Raw genomic sequence first — 23,067 nt, 5'->3', positions numbered from 1 at the left:
CCTCCATCACTAACCAGAACTGTTAATACTAGGCAGGATTCGTGTTTTTTATTCCACTTTCTGACCCTACCATCTGACTCATCAGACCTGTCAGTGTTTTTCCCGTCTGTTATTGTCCAGTTTTGATGAGACTGCGCAAATTGTAGCCTCAGTTTCCTGTTCTTAGCTCACAGAAAGGGTACTGGGGTGGTCTTCTGCTACTGTAGCCATTTTGCATCAAGATGTGACTTGCTGTGTGTTCAGAGATGATATTCAGCTTACCATTTTCAAGTCACATTCAAAGTCACTTAAATACCCTGTCTTCCCCTTTCTAATGCTTTGTTTGAACTTCAGCAAGTCATTTAGATGTCTATATGTACTGAGTTGCTGCCACCTCATTGGTTAACTAATTGTGTTAACAAGGACTTGAACAGGTGTATGTCATAAAGTAGCTGGTGAGTATAATTAAAGAGACTTTAACTAAACCTTTTGGGTTTAGTTAAATGCAAAATGTCACTATTTATAGTGAGTTCGTCACGCATATTTTCTAATGTTTTACAAAAATATTTTCTGCCCTGAGCTCCCCAGATGGATCAGAACTTCCATGTGTGTCACATTGGTTCCCTTACACGAGAAAAATCTAGAATAGGCAGAATAAAAAGGACTCCTAAACCTACAGCTGTGGTGACCAGCCGAGCTGAATGTTAAGCACAAAGTTTTAGAAACTGTAGCTCTTCACTGCCACCAGACAGCAGTAAATACAGCTAAGAGTCTTTAGGAAACATTTTGATGTGATAGTCAGCCTTATAGAGCTGGATCAAGCAATGCATTTGTGATAAATTAGGTGCTGAGACTTGAGACTGGTGATCTCCCTCAGCTGGAATGTCATGCGCCCATACTAACTCTTAACTAACTACTGTGGGCTGTGACCAGGTTTTGATTTCTGGTTTTCACAAATCTGACTTCTTTCATTTCTGCAGAACGCCAACTGTGTGATTGTGGGATGATTAAAAGATTTATTTTTAACAATGTCTAGAAGACTAGTCAGGTAATTTGAGCTTTGTGAAAAGTTGATGATTGTGAAACTTTTAATGCTCAATGGATCATGCAGGGTATAGCAGAGAACAACAATCTTGCAATATTTATCCAAAAATACAGTTCAGGCAGTATTTTAGTGTCATAGATTTAACTTCTTTTCTACTCTGTTGTCTCTGTGCTGGAAACAATTCCTAATGTTACCTAATGAACCAGACTGCTGGTCATTTTGTCTTAAATTGATTTCCTGAGATGCGGTTGATTAGTTGACCTTCCCATTTTGCTCTTGCATGCCGATTATGATCTAAACCTTTGAAGATAATGACAATGTTCAATTGCACTACTTAACACAGCAGCTGTTCGTATATTGTCCGTATTTTTTTCTATAGGCGATTAAATGAAAAAAGAATGCAGAGGTCGCTGACATTCAAGTCAGTTGAGCTTTTATGTTTCAAGCTAGAGGCAACATTTATTTGGCTTTTCCTGGTTAATTTTGCTTCAGTGGAGCTTTAAGTGTGACAATCTACTGAAGCCCTTTAACAAGCTTGGTCATATCCACCGGGCAATGGTGTGTGAGTCTGAAACTCATCAAGCTGTGCTGCTGTCTGTCCTAACCACAGCTCCCTCATACGCTTTGGCATTTTTCTGTAATAGTGCCCAGTTTCGATAACAGCGAGCAAAATTGGGTCTTTGGAAAGAACAGGCTGTGGAATAACAAACACGTCTGAACTCAGACAGGATTAGTGATCAGTCATATAAGAAGGGGGCTGAAAGCCGAGGTTTATAGAATGCCTGATAAATCATGAGCAACCTGCTTTAGTCACCTCAACATGTCATGCAATATAGGCTAAACTTTGTCATCCAAGTTGGCATTGAGGAGGAGTTTTAATTTTGGTCCATCCAGGACTTGTTTTCCTGATTCATTCCCAGTCATGTCAGTTGTTGTGTCTTCTGTATACAACAGTTATTCAGACTCTGAATGCATTAGATCCTATAAAAATGTAATAGCTCAGAGGATGAGATATTACATTTATTGGCTAAAATAAACAGAAGGCAGCTGAGATCGCAGCAGAAAGTTGAATATTACTGATGGGTGATAAGGTTACCAAGAAAACACCATACTCAGGAATCGACGCATTACAAGATGGCTACCCAAGACAAAAGTAGTTACAGCAAAGTCCCATTCTCAAAAAAGGGTTCATATGCAATTGTTTTTTTTTTTTTCAGCTAGGAAGAGGAAAACATGTAAAATGGGTTTTTAGGAGCGGTAGCTTAAAAACCTAATAGACAAGCACATTACCCAGTGATTTAAAAGTAACATGTGACCCTAGTGTGCTTTTAATTCACCAGAGTTGTAAATAACCATGTTGTAACAATTCTTTAATGGAAAAACAAATTATGTAGACGTCCCTATTCTGACCTGCATTTTTAAGCTGACGTACTGCTGAAAGTCTCACTTTTCTATGAATAATCAGTCTGGTATTTACTTGTCAGGGATTATCAACGCTGTTGTAATGTATCTGTGAAAACGTTAGTTCAAAAACACCGTCTGGCATACCACTCAAGCTCTCTAAATACTTAGTATGAACTGATTTGGTGCTGCAGCTAATTATCCTGATTAACCATGCAGGAGGAACGTTTAAAAAGGCATGGTTCCAAAAGGTTGTGTTAAAAAAATTTGTTTTAAATTTGTTTATTTTTAAACACACACCAAAAAACTATGGAAATGCAGATTGGGTTTAATTGATGCTTTGTTCTTTAGAGGTTTTCTGTTTCTCTAACCTAATCATCCTGCTGTTGTCCCTTATGAGAAAATTAGGCATGGCTCCAATTAAAATCTTAGGCTGTTTTATTTGGCGTTAGCATGTTTTCCTTGCAGGAATCTCTAATGGAAAGAAATGTGTTTATTTAGAAGAAATCTTCTCCTTTTAATGTTTTGAAATTGCAATCAGAGAAATGGTTCTCTGAAAGAGTTTAAAGTGTAAACTTCTCTCAGGGGCTGTCAGAGTTTGGGTTAGTATTACTTATACTTATTTGACAGTTTTTTTCAAAACATCATTATAGTAGCTTCCAAGTTATCTTTATGTCTTTTCAGCAGTTTAACATTTATCTCATCTTATTGCAATGTGAGTAAATTAATCTCTCATCCCCTTTGGTTGCTGTACATGTATTTTCTCCTTTCCCATTTAAAAATATGTAAGTTGTTTGTCTTAGAACGTCTCATGGAAGCCGAAATACTTTAGTGTTAAAGTCCATGTTTTTACCTCAAGAAAGTAATTCACTAACAGTTCATGTTTCTTGTGGGAATATGTTTCCTAAACTGAGGTGGTGTTTAGAGATAGGATCAGTCCTAAAACTAGACTGTTATCATGAATTGCTTAGATAGTCAAATTAGAACAAAACCAGAGGATGAAACAGACTCAGCACACAGGATAAGACGGTAAATGAGGTTTATTTCTACTGTAGACTTTGTTTAAGGAATCTTGAGTTGGAGTTGTCCAGAAGCCAGAGGAGGAGGAGGTAAACCCAGGAATCCAAGGAGAGAAATAGAGAGTACTGGTGATGAGAATATTTACAGTGCAGTCCTTAGGAGGGAGTATTACCAGATGTTGGCAGGCAGGTAGGCAGATAGGCAGGTCGACAGGCAGGCAGGCAGACGGATAGGCAGACAGACAGGAGTCCACATAACTGAGGTTATGTTCCAGCAAAGGTCTGTATCAGCAGCTACCTTAAGAAGCCCATGAGCTCATTAGGAGAATGCGTTGCAGCTGCAGACAATGAGGTGCCAGAACCAACCAGAAGGGGAGGAGCAGAGATCCTACAGTACCCTCCCCTCAACGATTGCCTCCAGGCAATCCAGAACGCTTTTCAGGATGGCGTTTGTAAAAGGACGAGATGAGAGCAGGGTCCAGGATGTGAGAACAGGGAACCCAGGTTCTCTCTTCAGGTCCATATCCTGCCCAATCCACAAGATATTGAAAACCACGCCCCCTACGCCGAACATCCAGGATACGATTGACCGTATATGCAGGGTGGTCATCAATGAGTCGAGCAGGAGGAGGGGGCTTGGTGGGAGGACTCAGGGGGCTTTCCAAGACTGGCTTGATCTGGGAAACATGGAAAGTAGGGTGAATGTGCATGGAAGATGGTAGTTTGAGTCTCACCGCAGATGGGTTGATGATCCTCTCGATAAGAAAAGGGCAAATGAAATGGGGGGCCAACTTTGTAGAAGTATCTTTTAATTTAATATTCCTGGTGGAAAGCCAGACTCTCTGATTGATGCGGTAGACAGGTGCAGCAGAACGGTGACGGTTAGCGAACCTCTTATTTTGTTCCAGGGTGCGTAGGAGGGTCCTCCTGGTCTGTTGCCAGATCCTACGACACCTGGAAACATAATGCTGAACAGAGGGGACCAGGATGTCAGATTCAACACTGGGAAACAGCGGGGGTAGATAGCCCAGTGAAGCCGCAAAGGGGGACAAACCAGTAGCAGAGGAAGTATGTGTTGTGAGCATATTCGATCCATGTGAGATGTTTGCACCAAGAAGAGGGGTTGTCATTTATTACACACCTCAAGGCGACTTCAAGTTCCTGGTTGCATCTTTCTGTTTGTCCATTAGATTGGGAGTGGTATCCAGACGAAAGACTTACAGAGGCACCAAGAGCTTTGCAAAACTCCTTCCAAACTTGCGAGATGAACTGCGGGCTTCGGTCAGAAACAATGTCCAAAGGTATGCCATGGATGTGGAAAACGTGGAGAACCAGGAGTTGGGCGGTCTCCAATGCAGACGGAAGCTTGGGTAAAGGAACAAAATGGGCTGTTTTAGAGAATCTGTCAACAACAGTAAGGATGACTGTGTTACCATCAGATGGCGGGAGACCAGTGATGAAATCAACGGAAATGTGGGACCAGGGGTGGCTAGGGGTGGGCAGAGGTTGAAGAAGACCAGCAGGGGGTTGATTAGTGTTCTTGTTTCGAGCACATGTGGGACAAGCTGCAACAAAATCTTTGATGTTGAGGTTCATAGTCGGCCACCAGAAATACCTTTTGGTAAATGTGATCATACGAGTCACCCCAGGATGACAAGTTAATTTATTGTTGTGCACCCAATCCAGAACTTTATTGACGACAGAGTTGGGAACTAACAGCTTGCCCACTGGGCCAGTACCTGGGTCAGGTTCGGACCTCTGTGCCTCCCTGATGTCCTTTTCAATGGCCCAGGTGAGGGCGCCCACAATACAAGAATCCGGTAGGATGGAAGCTTCAGTCTTGAGTTGGTCAGAATGAGAGAACTGGCGAGAGAGAGCGTCAGGCTTAATGTTCTTGGAACCGGGTCTGTAGGAGATAGAAAAATGAAAACGAGCAAAAAACAGAGACCAATGGGCTTGTCTGGGGTTAAGTTTCTTGACATTTTGATTGTAGGAGAGGTTCTTATGATCAGTCCAAATGAGAAAAGGGACTTCAGTACCCTCTAACCAATGCCGCCATTCCTCAAGCGCCAACTTGATGGCTAACTGTTCACGGTTGCCCACATCATAATTTTGCTCTGCTGAAGACAAGCGACGAGAAAAATAGGCACATGGATGTACCTTATCATCCAGAGGAGACTGTTGAGATAGAATAGCCCCTACTCCAATATCAGAAGCATCAACCTCTGCAATAAATTGTGCACATGGATCAGGATAGGTCAATATGGGTGCTGAAGAAAATAGAGTCTTTAATTCCCCAAATGCCCTTTCTGCCTCAGGAGTCCAATGGAACGTTTTCAGAGAGGAGGTGAGTTGAGTGAGAGGTGCAGTGACCTGACTGTAGTTCCTTATAAACCTCCTATAAAAATTTGCCAATCCCAAGAACCTTTGAAGTTGCCTGCGATCAGTTGGAGTAGACCACTCTGCCACTGCCTTGGTTTTCTCGGGATCAGTTTTGTACCTGCCTGCCTCAAAAATAAAACCCAAAAAAGACACAGATGTGACACTGAATTCGCACTTTTCGGCTTTAACAAAGAGTTGATTCTCAAAAAGCCTCTGGAGAACTGTTTTGACATGCTGGCGATGTTGTTCTATGTCCTGGGAAAAAAATCAAAATGTCATCCAGATAAACGAAAACAAAGAGGTTGAGAAAGTCACGAAGAACATCATTAATAAGAGCCTGGAACCCGAAAGGCATAACCAAATACTCAAAATGCCCTAGGGGGATTTTGAAAGCTGTTTTCCACTCATCACCCTCTCAGATCCGGACCAAAGGGTAAGCATTGCGCAGGTCGAGTTTAGTGAAGATCTTGGCAGAATGTAATTGTTCATGTATGGAATCAATAAGTGGTAGTGGGTATTTATTTTTAATAGTGATTTGATTCAATCCTTTATAATCAATACAAGGTCTTAATGTACCGTCCTTCTTACCCACGAAGAAGAATCCGGCGCCAACAGGGGAGGTAGACGGACGAATGATCCCAGATGCTAAAGAATCCTCAATGTACTCTTTCATGACCCTTCTCTCGGGTCTGGAGAGTTTAAAGAGTCTGCTGGATGGTAGCGGAGCGCCTGGGAGGAGATCAATAGGGCAGTCATAGGGGCGATGCAGAGGTAAAGAAAGAGCCCCTTGTTTGCTAAACACAGGTGCGAGATTGTGGTATTCAGGTGGAACTTTGGACAGATCAACAGGCTCAGAAGGTTTGAGTTGTTTGATAGAGTAAGAGACAGCAGTCTTTAAGCAGTTCTGGAGACAGAGATTACTCCATCTCTCTACCCTGCCCTCCACCCAATTAATAACGGGATTATGTTTCTGCAACCAGGGAAACCCCAAAACTAATTGTGGAGAGATGGAAGAGACAACAAAGAACTCACCCCATTCATGATGCTTACCAGAGGTGATGATGTGAAGCTGAGGCACTTTAAATCTCACTTGAGACATGGTTTGACCAGTGATGCCAGTGACAGAAAGGGAATTGTTGAGAGGCTGAGAGGGTATTTGAAGTTTATCAACCAGATCTGAGGAAATAAGATTCTGTTCAGCACCAGAATCAATAAAAGCGTCAACAGGAAACTTCTCTTGGCCAACAATAATAGTGACCGGAAAACACAGACGAGAGACAGGGGAAGAATGGGATATGCTCATCAAAGTCCCCTGACCTATTGACGAGCCCTCTCTTTTCCCTTCTTGGGGCATCTTGTGATAAAATGTCCTCCTTGTCCACAATATAGGCAAAGACCACCCTCAAAGCGGCGTTGTCGTTCCTCTGGGGAGAGTCGAGTGTGACCAATCTGCATCGGCTCCGGTTCCGCAGATCCCTATGAAGAGGAAGTGGGTGCGTCGAGGAAAGTGGTCCGAGGCGCCAGAGAGTGCTGCCACTGTGAATTGTAGTTCCTTTCTGTTTGTCTCTCTCTTAGACGGTTGTCAATGCGGATCGATAGGTTGATTAATTCGTCCAGTCTTTCGGGTTCATCTCTCAAAACCAACTGGTCCTTTACTTGATCTGCAAGGGAATTAACAAAAATACCCTTGAGTGCCGCTTCATCCCAACCCACCTCCTGCGCTGCCACCTGGAAATCTATGGCGAACTCAGCCAACGCTCTCCTTCCCTGTTTGAGGGTGAGTATTTTCTTAGCCGCTGCCTCCTGCTGGAGTGGTTGATCGAAGACTCTCTTGAAGTGACTGAAAAAAATGGCATAACTAAGAGACTCAACAGTGTTAGATGCCAAATAGGCGTGCGCCCAGCGCAGAGCAGATCCCTTTAGCGAGGTAACAATATAAGTAATCTTGGAGGCAGCAGTAGGGAAAAGGGAGGGGGAACGACTAAATGCTAATTCACACTGGAGAGAAAAACCACCAAAGTTATTAAGATTACCATCAAACAGTTCAGACGGACGGAAGTCAGGCTCTCGGATCCCAGAAGATAGAATTGTGGGTGGCTGAGGATTCTCTAAATGAGCTGGAGGATTGGAAGAGGCAGGTGAGAGTTTGGTTATGATTTCGCTTAAAGCATGAACCATACCACCAAGTTCTGTGAGATGAGAATCTGTAGTCCTTTGTTGTTGCAGTAGCTGTTGAAGCATGGTTTCAGTAGATTGTAGGCGTTCCTTTAAGGAAGTCTGTTCATCATCTGAATTGTTCTTCGACATGTTAGATGGCTAGAACATACTATCATGAATTGCTTAGATAGTCGAATTAGAACAAAACCAGAGGATGAAACAGACTCAGCACACAGGATAAGACGGTAAATGAGGTTTATTTCTACTGTAGACTTTGTTTAAGGAATCTTGAGTTGGAGTTGTCCAGAAGCCAGAGGAGGAGGAGGTAAACCCAGGAATCCAAGGAGAGAAATAGAGAGTACTGGTGATGAGAATATTTACAGTGCAGTCCTTAGGAGGGAGTATTACCAGATGTTGGCAGGCAGGTAGGCAGATAGGCAGGTCGACAGGCAGGCAGGCAGACGGATAGGCAGACAGACAGGAGTCCACATAACTGAGGTTATGTTCCAGCAAAGGTCTGTATCAGCAGCTACCTTAAGAAGCCCATGAGCTCATTAGGAGAATGCGTTGCAGCTGCAGACAATGAGGTGCCAGAACCAACCAGAAGGGGAGGAGCAGAGATCCTACAACTGTACAGTAACTAAATTAGGTATTTTATCCAAGAATATTGATTCCATCAATTCAGGTTAGCTAAAACAGAAATTCCAGATCCTGCAATAGCTTACTAGCAGTTATGTCTTTCTCTTGGAATGTTGCTCCCATTTTATTACACTTCATGCTAAATGTTCTTCTCTTTCTGCTTTGTTTGCTATAACAGTTTGAGCAGCACACACTTTAAGCTCTATCAGCTGTTAACCAGCAGGGAAAAGCTGATGCTGTACAGACATGCTCTCCAATTTGGAAAGTAAAAAGCTTTTAAGGTTAAACTGTTTAAGGAGCATAAGGGAAGAAACTTTAATTGTTACCGACTGTCACAGCTCAGAGTTCTGGAGCTTATTCAGGGTCATGTTCATAAAACCTTCGCAATTTATTACTGAAATTGTGGGCAAAGCCACAATTATATTGTTTGCTGGAAATATACCTTAAATGTTTTCCTTTTCCTTAAAATATCTATTGAAAGATTTGCTTCAAAAGTTTGTGCTTAATTATTCAAATCTCTTTAAAATGCACAGACTGTGAATAATACTCCAAGGACTGACAATCATTTTTGAATGCACTACAACACATATGATTTCTTCACAATTGGAACTGCCTATTTTCTGTGACCTATATAGCCAAACTATAGCCACATTACATCATTCTTTGTTGCTCTGTTTAATTTAAAACAAATGCACTGCATGGCTCTTTGCATCTTGCTCAATGGGTCACTGAATGTTTCTGTGTTAGAGTTTAACCTATTCTACAGTCCACAAACGTTTTAATTTCATTGATGATCCTCTTTAAATATAATGATAAACTTTCAGTGGAAACATTTCATGCTGATTAACTGGTGTTTAAATGTTCACTAGTTCCACAGTACATCTGTCTGTACATGGATCATATGTTTGCCTGCAGATGTTGAAACATGAGCATAGGAGCAAAGTTTCAGATGATAATCTCAGAAGCTGTGCTCAATACGATTTCTATTTTCTCACACAACTCTGCTGTTTGCTGCAAAATCAGAACCTGCTCTGAATCTTTAGCAGTTGTCTTTTGTTTAGTCATTTTTATTTTCTTGAAAGATTGTCTTTTGTTGCAGACATTATTATTAATGACTTTTGAACACTAGCTAAAAAGAAACAACACAATTACAATAATAGTTACAGCAGGATGATTGGGCGGGCTTGGCGGTGTGCTGCTCCGCTGGCTGTCGTGTCCGGAGGGTGGATTGGGGCAGCGGGTAGAAGGGTGGCGTGGAGGACTTACTGCGTGTGGGGTGGGGGGGTTGTGTCCTCTTTTTGGATGTGGAGTCACTGGCATTATAATCAGCTGAGCTGTGATGGTGGAGCTGAGCTGGTTAATGTTTCTCCCTGGGCTGTCGTTGCAGTGGTGGTGATGTGGTGTGGTTGTGGGGGGCATGGTGGGGGCCGCCAGCCCAGGATTCGTGCTGCTGGCCGGGGACCTCTTGCCAGGTGAGTTTATCCCATCTTGGCGTGGGGTTGGTGGTTCCGTTGTGCGCACGGTGCTCAGTGGTGTCTGCTCTTTTGCGCCTGTGGGTGGAGGCTAGGGTGGCGTTGCGCAGGGCCCTTGCCTTGCCGTCGCGGCACGCCGTGTAGTGGGGATCAGGATGTGGCGGGGGTGCTTGGAGCAGGGCTGTGTGTGGAGCTTGCGCTGTGTGGGTCTGTCTTTGTTGGCCTTTCGGGGGTGGAGCTCATCTGTGGCCGTGTGCCCCTGTGGGGAGGGGATTCATGGCATTTGAGTTTGGAGTCATGTGTTCGATATGTGTGTCCTGATTGGGGGTGGCCCTGTGGGGAGATTCATGTTGGGGTTCATTGGGGGTGGGGGGCTCATGGGGTTGAGATTGGAATTCGCTGAGGGGTTGGGACTGTTTCATCCTGGGATGGCTCTGGTAGGCAGGCTCGTTTGGACCAGGTTGACCCCTCTCATACACGGCGCCCTCTCCAGATGGGGACCGGGGTTGTTGGGGGCTGGAGTCTGGCCCGGGGTCGCTCAGGTTTGTGCTCTGCCGGCACTACTCTCGGCTGGTGCTGGGGCGGTCTGCCCTTCTCCACCCCGGAAGGAAGGGGACCACCTCTTGGGTCCGGGGGCTGATTGCCCCTCTGGGGTTTCAGCACCTGGACCTGGAAGCATAGAATATGTATGGGGAGTGTGAGTGAGCATACGATGTCCATTGTTGTGTGTCTTTACGTTGGGTGTGTGGGTGTGAGTGTTTTTATGTGTCCACAGGAGGGTGGGAATGTGTGATTTTGATTGTGTGTGACTGTTTTTGTGACGGTTGGGTCTTGGGCTGCTACCTCTCCTGGATCAGTTTAGACCCCCCATCAAATGTGGGTCCAATTTCCACCCTGCCACACTCCCTGCCAGTGGCTCTGCCCACTGGTGTATTTGTGGTTTTCAGTGTCCAGTGTCTGCTGGCTCACTCCCGGTGGCTGCTTGCTCCAAATTGGCTCCACATCAAAACTTAGATAATCCAACATAAAATCCTCTATTCTCATCTGGTAAGTGATTACATTTGCATATCTCCCTCTCATAAATATGCACATTTGGGTCATCATCATATGTTTTTCACAAGCCCGCTGTTCCGCTGAGTTTACACACCCAATCTGATTAGCACCTCAGATCAGCTTTTTAAGATCAGGCCCAAAGTGTTTTAGTTTTGGTGTTTATGTATTGGAACATTTCAAAATGATTGTCTTTTTTAAGCTCTAAAATTATTTAAATTAACCTTAGTCGTAGATTAAATCTCTCAAAATATTGCACAATGCCAGTATTTATTAAACAAAGAAAATGCCGAACTGAAAAACAAAAACTGTGGTTGGAAAGACGTATACCCCTTGATTCAACAAATTGTGGTACCATCTTTACCATCATTAGCTTGAAGTAGTTTTTGTTTTTTGTTTTGCACAGCTCTCTTAGGGATTTCGATCAGATTGTTGTCGGAACTTTGACTAGGCCATCAGAACACCTTAATTCTTTTCTTTTGCAGCCATTGTGTTGTTTCCTGGCCTCACATTTAACTTTGGAATACTTAGGACATATAAGTTTGTGATCAAATCAATCACTGTAAGAGGCCCAGGTCATCACTTCTCTACCACTGTGAGCTTTTTGTGTTATTAGGTAGTTTTATGCTTTTAGTAAACATGATGTGCAAACGTATGTACCCAAGTTCTGTTGCGATATATTTTAGAGGTAAGAAACCTTCTAAACCTGCCAAACATAACATAGATGTTCAGGCTTTTTCTAATTGTGCTGTCATGAACTTTCACACTTACCATCCTAAATGTGGTCTATAGGTTCTGAAACTGAGCTCTTGGGTTTTTTGCAATTCCTCTAAATATTGCATGGTGTGACCTTGGGATGATTTGTTTAAAGTTTTTGCCTTGATACTCAATGTTAGCAAAACTGGCAACTGTTTTAAATGGGTTCCATTTGTAAATACTCCTTCTTGCTGTAAAGCAGTGCATATTAAGCTATTTGGCTTTGAAGCCCATATTGATAGTCAACAACAGTTGCTTCTCTGAGGTCATTGCTGATCTCCTTCCTTCTTGGCATTGTGTTGACTCACATTGGTAAGCTTCAAAACAGGAAACTGCCAAAGTGTCTGCTTTTATGAGCTGAGCATATTAATTAGGATCAGTTAAACAAATCCATTTGATTCCCAGCACGATGATACTTTCTCTTTTGAATCCTGGAAGCAGAACTTAGTGTTTCACTCACTCCTTTCCATCTTTTATAGTTTAATAAACACGCTCCATCTGGAATGTATTGAGTGCTTTTGTACACTTGAGGTTGGATTTTAGAAATATTAGGACCGAGTAAAGCCTAGATCGTTTTTATTATATCCTTTTATTACATAATTTTTCCATTGCCCCTTGTCATTACGTAAATCATAATAACATACTAAATTAAATTTGGTTATCCGCAAGAACAAGAAAAGAAAAATAGAGTCAGATTGTTCGCTTTGCTTCTTCTTTGCTTTACCTACATTTTTTGAAAAGGCATAACTTGTTGCATCTTACCTGCTTTAAACCAGCAGTGGCTTGAAGCCAAGAAACGAAAAAATGAGAAAAGTGTCCCCGTGTCCATGTAATTTCATTACCTCTCTTGATATGTTAGTGTATGAAATGATGAAGTGATGCTTCTCTGAGATATTCCTGGAATGTTGCTGTTGATGCAAGCCAAACAGTTCTCCCCCCATGAAAGCCCAACACTGATTTGTTGAGGTTGGCTCCAGCAATGTATGTCTGTAAACTGGCTGCTGGTTTTAGTCAGAACTTTCCAAATATGAAGAAACACAAATCACTTGTTAAATAGCTATAATTCTCAAAGGAGTTAGAGCCCTGTGTATGTCCCTCCTCAAACGTCACAAAAGTAACAATACTGGAATCTATTAAAAATTGATGTCAAGTTTGGGATTTTCCAAGGTTCCTTGGTACTACTTCTTGTGCAAAATGTGATCTTTCTCCATCTTGATAAACATTTCTAAACTATTTTAAACACATTACACAGAAAGCAACAACACAAAATAACCATCTGTTGGAATAATGTTCCATATGAGGTATATAAACGATCTACAGGGGTTGGACAATGAAACTGAAACACCAGTCATTTTAGTGTGGGAGGTTTCATGTCTAAATTGGACCAGCCTGGTAGCCAGTCTTCATTGATTGCACATTGCACCAGTAAGAGCAGAGTGTGAAGGTTCAATTAGCAGGGTAAGAGCACAGTTTTGCTCAAAATATTGAAATGCACTCAACATTATGGGTGACATACCAGAGTTCAAAAGAGGACAAATTGTTGGTGCACATCTTGCTGGCGCATCTGTGACCAAGACAGCAAGTCTTTGTGATGTATCAAGAGCCACGGTATCCAGGGTAATGTCAGCATACCACCAAGAAGGACCAACCACATCCAACAGGATTAACTGTGGACGCAAGAGGAAGCTGTCTGAAAGGGATGTTCAGGTGCTAACCCGGATTGTATCCAAAAAACATAAAACCACGGCTGCCCAAATCACGGCAGAATTAAATGTGCACCTCAACTCTCCTGTTTCCAACAGAACTGTCCGTCGGGAGCTCCACAGGGTCAATATACATGGCCGGGCTGCTATAGCCAAACCTTTGGTCACTCATGCCAATGCCAAACGTCGGTTTCCATGGTGCAAGGAGCACAAATCTTGGGCTGTGGACAATGTGAAACATGTATTGTTCTCTGATGAGTCCATCTTTACTGTTTTCCCCACATCCGGGAGAGTTACGGTGTGGAGAAGCCCCAAAGAAGCGTACCACCCAGACTGTTGCATGCCCAGAGTGAAGCATGGGGGTGGATCAGTGATGGTTTGGGCTGCCATATCATGGCATTCCCTTGGCCCAATACTTGTGCTAGATGGGCGTGTCACTGCCATGGTTTACCGAACCATTCTTGAGGACCATGTGCATCCAATGGTTCAAACATTGTATCCTGAAGGATGACAATGCACCAATACACACAGAAAGACTGGTGAAAGATTGGTTTGATAAACATGAAAGTGAAGTTGAACATCTCCCATGGGCTGCACAGTCACCAGATCTAAATATTATTGAGCCACTTTGGGGTGTTTTGGAGGAGCGAGTCAGGAAACGTTTTCCTCCACCAGTATCACGTAGTGACCTGGCCACTATCCTGCAAGAAGAATGGCTTAAAATCCCTCTGACCACTGTGCAGGACTTCTATATGTCATTCCCAAGACGAATTGTCGCTGTATTGGCCACAAAAGGAGCCCCTACACCATACTAATAAATTATTGTGGTCTAAAACCAGGTGTTTCAGTTTCATTGTCCAACCCCTGTATATTTAAAGCAGATGTATTGAAATTGAGTATAAATCCCTTCGAAGTTTTATTATAAGCCTATTAAACAATAAGGATGTTGTGTAAAGTCTTAATTTGTTGAAGTTAAGCTTGGAGGAGGAGGGCTCTAGTAGGTGTTGCTGACATTCTGTTTACCTCCGTGTTTATACCCCACATAACCCTGAACAACAGTCTAATTGCTGTTGTGGTTTGTCCTTGGTAAAAGGTGGAAGGTTGTGGGGAGGGGGGGGGGGGTCACCCTACATCTGGCTGCCAGATTTGAGTCAAAAGATGTGGGAGAGTGTATAGCTCCGTCCACATTTTCCCAGAGCTACAGGGTAGGATGACAAACACACATATTGTAACGAAAGTAATTTGAATGATGGGTTTGGCTAAGCAAATAATTTTGAGATTAGAGTCCCATACGATGTTTTCCAGTGACTAACAGCCATGATTCAAGTGAGTGTAAACTGTTTCCTAGTGGCAGTTTAGGTATAAAGATCTCAAGTTCAAACCCAGCATGTACAATTATAATTTAATATTACAGTATATCTCCAAAGCTAAGCATCTGTTTGTAGCAAGTTCAAGACGAAGCACAAGAAAAGAAAAAAAAGAAAAATAGATGTTATCGAAAGTAGTTTTGAACTAATATGCTGCCTTTAAAAAGATTATAACATGCCTCAGAAAAGTGTTAATGTGTATTTCCCATGAAAATGTTCACATATTGTTATACTGCAACTACAAACAAGGACATTCCTTTGGAATTTTATGTGATAGATCAACACAAAGTAGATCATTATTGTAAAGTAGAAGTAAAAGTATTTTCACAATTTTGTTCAAATAAAAACCTGCATTTACACAGACGCATATTCTGTATCTTAACATTGTTAGCTTTCTGCCACACATACAGTTTTCTTTTGTTGTTGTTTAAAAAAATTACATTTCTTCCCTAACCTGACCAGAGCACCTTCATCCTGCTTTAAACTTCTCCACAACTTTATCCCTCACTGGTCTGATGTGTTCCTTGGTCTTTATGATGCTGTTTGTTCATCAAACCTTCTAACAATCATCTGAGACAATCATCTGAGAAGTCACAGAACAGCTGGAATTAAGATTTTTCATTTATCATCTACCTTCTCTTCATAGTTACGTGTTATTTCTCTATGACATAAAATCTCAATAAAATACACTGAGGTTTGGGGTTGCAATGTGATAAGGTGTTTCAAGGGGTATTAAAACTTTTCCACGGCACTTTATCAGTACTTTGTGTTTCATTACAGATTTCTTTTCTCTCAGGTTCAAAGTTGTCGATGGGGAAACAAGAAGCATTTGAGATATTTATAAGAGATCATGAGGAGCATCGAACCATTGAAGAAAACAAAAATATACTAAAAGAAAGGTGAGCAAAAAGAGGAACAACATAGTCCTTCTTCATTATCCTTGCTCCTCAAAGCACACCCTTTGTCGTTCCTTAATTCTAGTTTTCCAGTCATTTAATTTAGTATAGAAATATCCTTTACATTGAATGTTTTCTCTCTTGTGGAAATATTTCGTTTTTCACTCTATTTCACTGTTATACTCCATTAAAAGCTGGCTTCTTTTGACCAGATCAGCTGAGGCGAGAAGACTTGGAGAGCAACTGAATGAAGCCAGAAACAGAATCAGTGAGTTCTCTCAACATTTGGAAGTTCTTCTCCGGAGATTACATTACACTTTTTAGCTGTGAACATCTTTCACATCTACAGTTGCCATCATTATTATTCCTGTGGTACCCAACCAAAAAACATCAACACCAGATCACTGTCAGGGTGTTGAGTCCCTCGAGCATCAGAATTTCTTTCACAGCATTCCTAAACTTTTCCAGTACTGGGAGGCATTCAAATTTCCATCCACTTACAGTAGGCTTCCAACCTGTGCTTTTAACGAGAAAATCTCAGGCTGTTTTATTACGATTCTGTTAGAGCTCCCCTGAGTTCTTCCTGATAGTCACTAACTTAACTAATCCAAAATGAGCCCTGGCATTAACTTGGAATGCAATGTGAATGAATCCAAAGATGTTCACAGTCTCTGCTGAGGTTTGTCAACACATGTACTGCTTGTAAAGTTATATCAATGGTACAGGGGCTTATTTTCTACCTACTTCCTTTAAGAAATGATCATTATCAGTGTGAGCTCCTCTATAAAAGCTGAAGTTTTGGTATTTTTCTGGTCCGGAGCAGTCAGATGTGAGTGTTACCACAATGCTAAGGAGGTAAGACATAAGCAATGGCCACAAAGAAGCAATCATTGCTGTCCATCAGTCTGGGAGGGGTTAAAAACAAAACTTGGTTATTCTGCAGTACAGGAAGAAAAAGGTGTCAAATTTTCAAGGAGTGGATGTCCCAGCATAATTTACTGCTAGGTTAACTTGTTTGATGCTCTGAAAAAAGGATGAAAGCCCTAAAAGGTACATCTGATGCTCTACAGGCTTCTGGGAAGTTGCTTATGACAGTCCAATTGGAAAAAGTCTGGATAAGAATGTCTTGTTTAAAAGCATTAGGAAAGCTCTTCTCTCTAAAAAAGAAATATCAAAACGACTTAGATTTGTAAACTTGTATCTGAAAAAACACCCAAACTTTTAGAATAGGGGTCTTCCACATTTTCAATCCAAAGACCCATTTTAGACCTCAGTCCCACAAAAAAAACTTGTTAAACTTGTTCAAAACAACAAGTGTTACATGACAACCTATACATTACAACTTATTATAATCTACTACAAGACATTTGTTTTAAAGAACCACTGTTTTCTTTCTGTTTTTACATTTAAAATAGAGGAAAGAGCTTTTGCAGAAATAGGATGGATACATTTTCTTCTATGGGATGTTGATATGTGTTTAAAAGCAGTGTCATTCTGTTGTGGAAATTCAATGCACTTATTACATGAAAAAACACAAAAAACCCAGCTTAAACTTGTGTTTGTTATTATATCTATATTAAAAACATTGGTCGGTTCTATGTCCTTGTTAGCCAAGGTCATTAAAAAGCATTGTGGAGGGCCCAAAGAGCCACTTGTGGCTCAGGAGTTGCAGGTTCGAACATAACACGCAACACCATATTTGGAGTAAACCAAATCCAGAATATTAAGCACAAAAAACCAATTGTCAACCGCAGTGGTGGAGAGGTGATGATATGGATTTGTTTTCTCAAACCTGGACAATTTCCTGTCACTGAGTCAGTCAAAAGGCTTGATCCAAACTACATCGTCAACATGATCACAAAAACAGCAGCAAGTCTACTAGAGATTGGCTGAAAAAGCAAATAATCAACATACTGCAAAGTCCAAACCTCTAACTGATCAATATGCTACGGTGGGACCTGAAGAGAGTTGAGGGCTGAAACAAATGTCTGCAAATCAGATCGTGTTTGCTGTGTATCTCAAATAAATAAAGTATGACAGCTTTCAGTAACACCAAGCTGATAAAATGAGGATGACCATTTGTAATCTATTCTTGGTTGAGTTTTGAAAACCAAATTTCATTTTGTAATTTTGAAAAGATTTTGAAAAATTGCCTCAAAAACAACTTTGAACTGTCAAATATTATTACTTGGATGTATGGAACTGCATTGTTCCTGGGTGAGACACTGTTTTTAGTGGAAAAGGGGTTGCTTCTTCTGGCTGGTAGCTCAAAGCTTCTTTGTCATTTGGAAGCCCTGCTTTGATGAACACAAATCATGGAAAAGGTCGGAATATCGTCTTTCTCTGTTGGATGTACCCAGATTGGAGGGTTGATAGTAGGGGATAAAGAGAGAGATGGTAGCGCGAGGAAACATCAGTGTCTAAACATTACTCTACTGTTCTTGGCCACGGCACATAGCTCTGGAATCCAGTCCCACTGGAAGAGGATACATTTTGAGCTTTTCAATTCAGAGAGTGCATGCATGTGTATGTATTTGCTCAGAGCGATCAGTGATACACATCCTCTGCAGGATAAAAAGTGGAAGGCAGCTGGAAACAAGCAGCATCTCCTGATTACTCGGCCAGATGTTGGAGGATTTATGCAGCACAGTCTTAGGTAAAGCATCTGGTATCTCTTAGGTAATACACTCTAGGTAATACACTCTGCTCACCTTTAACTAAATAACATTTAACTCAAGATTTTTTCAAGAAATTATCATTATCAAAACATACAATATTCTCCAAAGCCTTCTTTCTTCATTTTGTGCTTCCATTGAACTAGACTTTCCCATATTTAAATGGTCTTAATCAGTAGTTTTCCATGCTTTCTAAACATTTTTCTCTTGCTCTTAACTTTTATTTATTTTTGTCCAGTTTTTTTTTTTCCTAAATATTTTTAAAGGAGTCTTTTTATCAAGTCACATAAACTAAACTCATAAAAGAAACCAGTGTTGTGCCTTAACATAACTTCAAAGAGGTAGATTTACAGGGCCTTGAAAGCATAATAATACCAATTAATCTTTTTCACAATTTGTCAGGTTACATTCAGACATTTTAATGTAGTTTATTGGAATTTGATATGATAGACCAACACAAAGTAGTGCAAAGATGTGAGATGGAAGATGATGTATGGTTTTTAAAGATTTTTACAACAAAAACAAAAATCTAAGAGATGTTTCATGCACGTGTTCAACCTCTTCTAATCTGAGATCTGTAAATCCAGCACAAGCATTGCCGTCAGAGGTCACCAAATAAGTAAACAGAGATCAGCTTTTTGTAATTTAATAAAATGTGGAGACGTTTAAAGCAGGAATAGGTCATGAAGCAAAATCCCTTTGCTTGATCTCACAGAGCACCTTTAAATTCATCGTCTTAAAATGGGAAGAGTTTCGCACAACTGCAAACCTTCAAAGACATGGCCGTGCACCTAAACTGACCAGAGACCCGTGGTAACTCTGGAGGACCTGCAGATGGCCACAGTTGAGGAACACAGCTCTGCTCCGTTTCTTGGACAACGATTAGTCATCCACCCAACTATTCTGGTCTTTATGGAAAAGAAGTCACTGTTGAAGAGTTGTTAGTCCCATTTGCCACTGCAAAAAACATCCATGTAGGAGATAAAGCAAACATGTGGAAGAAGGTCCTCTGGTCAGATGAATCCAAAATTCAACTTTTGGGCCTACATGCAAAAGGCTATGTCCTGGGTGTAAAGCTAACACTGAACATCACCCTGAACACAATATCCCTATGGTGACACCTAGTGATGGCAGCATCATGCCGGGGGAATTGTTTTCTTCAGGAGAACCACGGCAGCTAGTTCCAATGGAATAGTGTAGATCAAAGCATTTATGAGCTAGAATGGTCTAGTCAAAGCCCAGAACTAAATCCAATTGAAAATCTGTAGCAAGACTTGAAAATCTATGTTAGATGCCCTCCAGTGGGAGCTATTTTACAAAGTTAGGGTAAACTTTAGATCCTAAATTTGCAAAGCTGGTAGAGAAATGAACCTTGCAGTTGGTTGTTTTGACAAAGTGTTGACTCAGAGGGTGCTAAATACAAACGCACATCACACGTTTCAGGATTTATTTAAATTAGTATGCACCACTGTATGTTGGAATGTCATATAAAACCTCAAGAAATAACGTTGAAGGTTTTGGTTGTACCGTGACAAAATATGAGAGGTATGATCACTTTTGAAAAACACATTAAATTGAATCTTTGGGCATTTTGCTGGCAGCAACCTGTCACAAAAACACGATTTGTTCCCATTTCTTTGGTTGAACTTTTGAAAAACACCAAAATTACTTTGGTGTCAGTTGAGAAAAGTAAACAAGTGAGTACAAACCTTTTAGCCATATTGCATGAATATTTCAGCGGTCTGTAGAGAAAATACTGCAGAGAGAATGTAGTTCATGTGTCACAGTCACTAATGATTTATGCATTGCTCATGTTGCAAATAAAATTGTTCTACATGAAGTTCTTGTTTTATACAACAGTGTTGTAAACACAGCTGTCCAATAAAAACAGAAACTGTTTGATAATTTTTCCAGTTTTGTATCAAAAACATCTTATGCTCTCATGGTTTTGATATGTGATACTTGTTATGGTCAAGATACACTCAAGAACTTTTTTCGGTAGGTTTTTCTTGCTACTACGTCAACTTCTTGTGATATTGTTTCTTTGTGAAACAATATCTACTCCTGTTTACAGTAGTAGCTGAGTGATTCCCATGATTCATTGTTTAGTATACTGAACAGAAATCTGGTTATTTATTGAAGCTTGTTACTTAAAAGGCGTTCTCAAAGAGGATGGCCCTTCCCTATAAAATGTGCTTTCAAACATGTGGTTAGATTGAACCTCCAGTCTGAAGTATTTACAGTAAGATGTAAAAATATTTATAATATTTATGTGTTATTGCAGCACCAAACATCTTACACTAGAACAAACTCCAACCAGCCAACTGTAAATATCTATTTTTATCTTTATTTATTTAGGTAAATCTCGGTGAGACACGAGGTCTCATTTTCAAGAGCGACTGGTTTTAAATAGCCATACAAGGTAATAGTATTTAACAATAGACTTGAATCAGAACAAGTTATACAACATATTAACTGAAAAATACAACTCAAGATAAAATAATAAAGAGAAATAACATCTATAAAATATTAAGAACAAGAACAACATCCAGTGAGGCTTTCTCCATTGGCCTTAAGTTCAGTTTAGCTCCACAGATTCAGACCCAGTTGCAGTTTGGTCCAAGTAAAAAGAACATTTTACAAAAATGGCTTTTTCCCAAGTTCTATACATATTGAATTTATACTGAATGTAACAAAAGCTTTGAGAGGAGGCTGTAGTTGTTCTGTTTAGGTGACAATATTGGAAGTTAGAGATCCTGCGAGTAAGCTAAATATTGATTTCTTAATAAAGATATACGCAGAGATCTTTCCTGGGATCAAGCAAATTTCCATTGGATCTGAAAACATTTTCTCTACTGCCCGGTCCTTCCCCATGTCCACAACCTTGGTGGGCCGCTCTCTGGCTTGGTGGGGGTGCCCCGCCTTTCCACCTCTGTGGATTCTCCCCAAATGTAATCACACAATTTAATCCACAAATAACAAATATATATGTACAGTAAATGCAAGCAGGAGCAATCACATAGTTACAATAACACATAAGGTGCATACAGCAGCTAGGAAATTCTCCACTACATTTGTTACTGTTATGACTGTGAGGGCAGTAGACTTACAGGGGTTGGACAATGAAACTGAAACACCTGGTTTTAGACCACAATAATTTATTAATATGGTGTAGGGCCTCCTTTTGCGGCCAATACAGCGTCAATTTGTCTTGGGAATGACATATACAAGTCCTGTACAGTGGTCAGAGGGATTTTAAGCCATTCTTCTTGCAGGATAGTGGCCAGGTCACTACGTGATACTGGTGGAGGAAAAGGTTTCCTGACTCTCTCCTCCAAAACACCCCAAAGTGGCTCAATAATATTTAGATCTGGTGACTGTGCAGGCCATGGGAGATGTTCAACTTCACTTTCATGTTCCTCAAACCAATCTTTCACTAGTCTTGCTGTGTGTATTGGTGCATTGTCATCCTGATACACGGCACCGCCTTCAGGATACAATGTTTGAACCATTGGATGCACATGGTCCTCAAGAATGGTCCGGTAGTCATTGGCAGTGACGCGCCCATCTAGCACAAGTATTGGGCCAAGGGAATGCCATGATATGGCAGCCCAAGCCATCACTGATCCACCCCCATGCTTCACTCTGGGCATGCAACAGTCTGGGTGGTACGCTTCTTTGGGGCTTCTCCACACCGTAACTCTCCCGGATGTGGGGAAAACAGTAAAGGTGGACTCATCAGAGAACAATACATGTTTCACATTATCCACAGCCCAAGATTTGCGCTCCTTGCACCACTCCTTTGGCATTGGCATGAGTGACCAAAGGTTTGGCTATAGCAGCCCGGCCGTGTATATTGACCCTGTGGAGCTCCCGACGGACAGTTCTAAGTAAAACTGTGCTCTTACCCTGCTAATTGAACCTTCACACTCTGCTCTTACTGGTGCAATGTGCAATCAATGAAGACTGGCTACCAGGCTGGTCCAATTTAGCCATGAAACCTCCCACACTAATATGATAGGTGTTTCAGTTTCATTGTCCAACCCCTGTATTTAGTTACTTGTACCTTTTTAGTTTATGATAAAAATGCTAATAATATTAATAGTACTAATGATATCATAATATTTATGACATTCATTTTTTGTCCTTGTTTGGTTTGTTGCAGTTGTTTCCCTGGTTTCCCTGTGCACCTTTTGTTTTTTCCTTTCTGTCCCTGTCATTTTTCATAAAGTCAGCGGTGCAGCAGTGGGAATATGGTATTTTTCCAGATTTGTGGAGCAAATCTGAAGCTATTGTGTTTGTTAGGTTAATTGACCTCTCTAAGTAGACATTGGGTGTGCATGGATGATGGTTGTCCTGTTTGTAACTGTTTTGCCCTGTGATAAACTGGTGACATGGTGGTACTTCACCTCTCTGACTGTGGGAGAACAGAGGATGGATGGATGGATGGATGGATGGATGGATGGATGGATGGATGGATGGATGGATGGATGGATGGATGGATGGATGGATGGATGGATGGATGG

The 23,067-nt window shown here is 41.2% G+C and overlaps 1 protein-coding gene across 3 annotated transcripts in view; it reads left to right on the top strand.

Moving 5' to 3' along the window:
• Nucleotides 1–23,067, top strand: part of LOC124884969 (kinesin-like protein KIF6) — a 93,054-nt gene that overhangs the window by 56,724 nt on the left and 13,263 nt on the right. For all 3 annotated transcript variants that reach the window (XM_047393050.1, XM_047393049.1, XM_047393051.1), the window contains 2 exons: nt 15,767–15,869; nt 16,079–16,134. In XM_047393050.1, coding sequence (XP_047249006.1) covers nt 15,767–15,869; nt 16,079–16,134 — 159 coding nt within the window. The remainder of the gene's footprint in view (nt 1–15,766; nt 15,870–16,078; nt 16,135–23,067) is intronic.

This window comes from Girardinichthys multiradiatus, chromosome 19 (genome assembly GCF_021462225.1).
Source record: "Girardinichthys multiradiatus isolate DD_20200921_A chromosome 19, DD_fGirMul_XY1, whole genome shotgun sequence".
Classification (NCBI taxonomy): domain Eukaryota; kingdom Metazoa; phylum Chordata; class Actinopteri; order Cyprinodontiformes; family Goodeidae; genus Girardinichthys; species Girardinichthys multiradiatus.
This window is presented reverse-complemented; position numbering and strand designations above follow the sequence as displayed.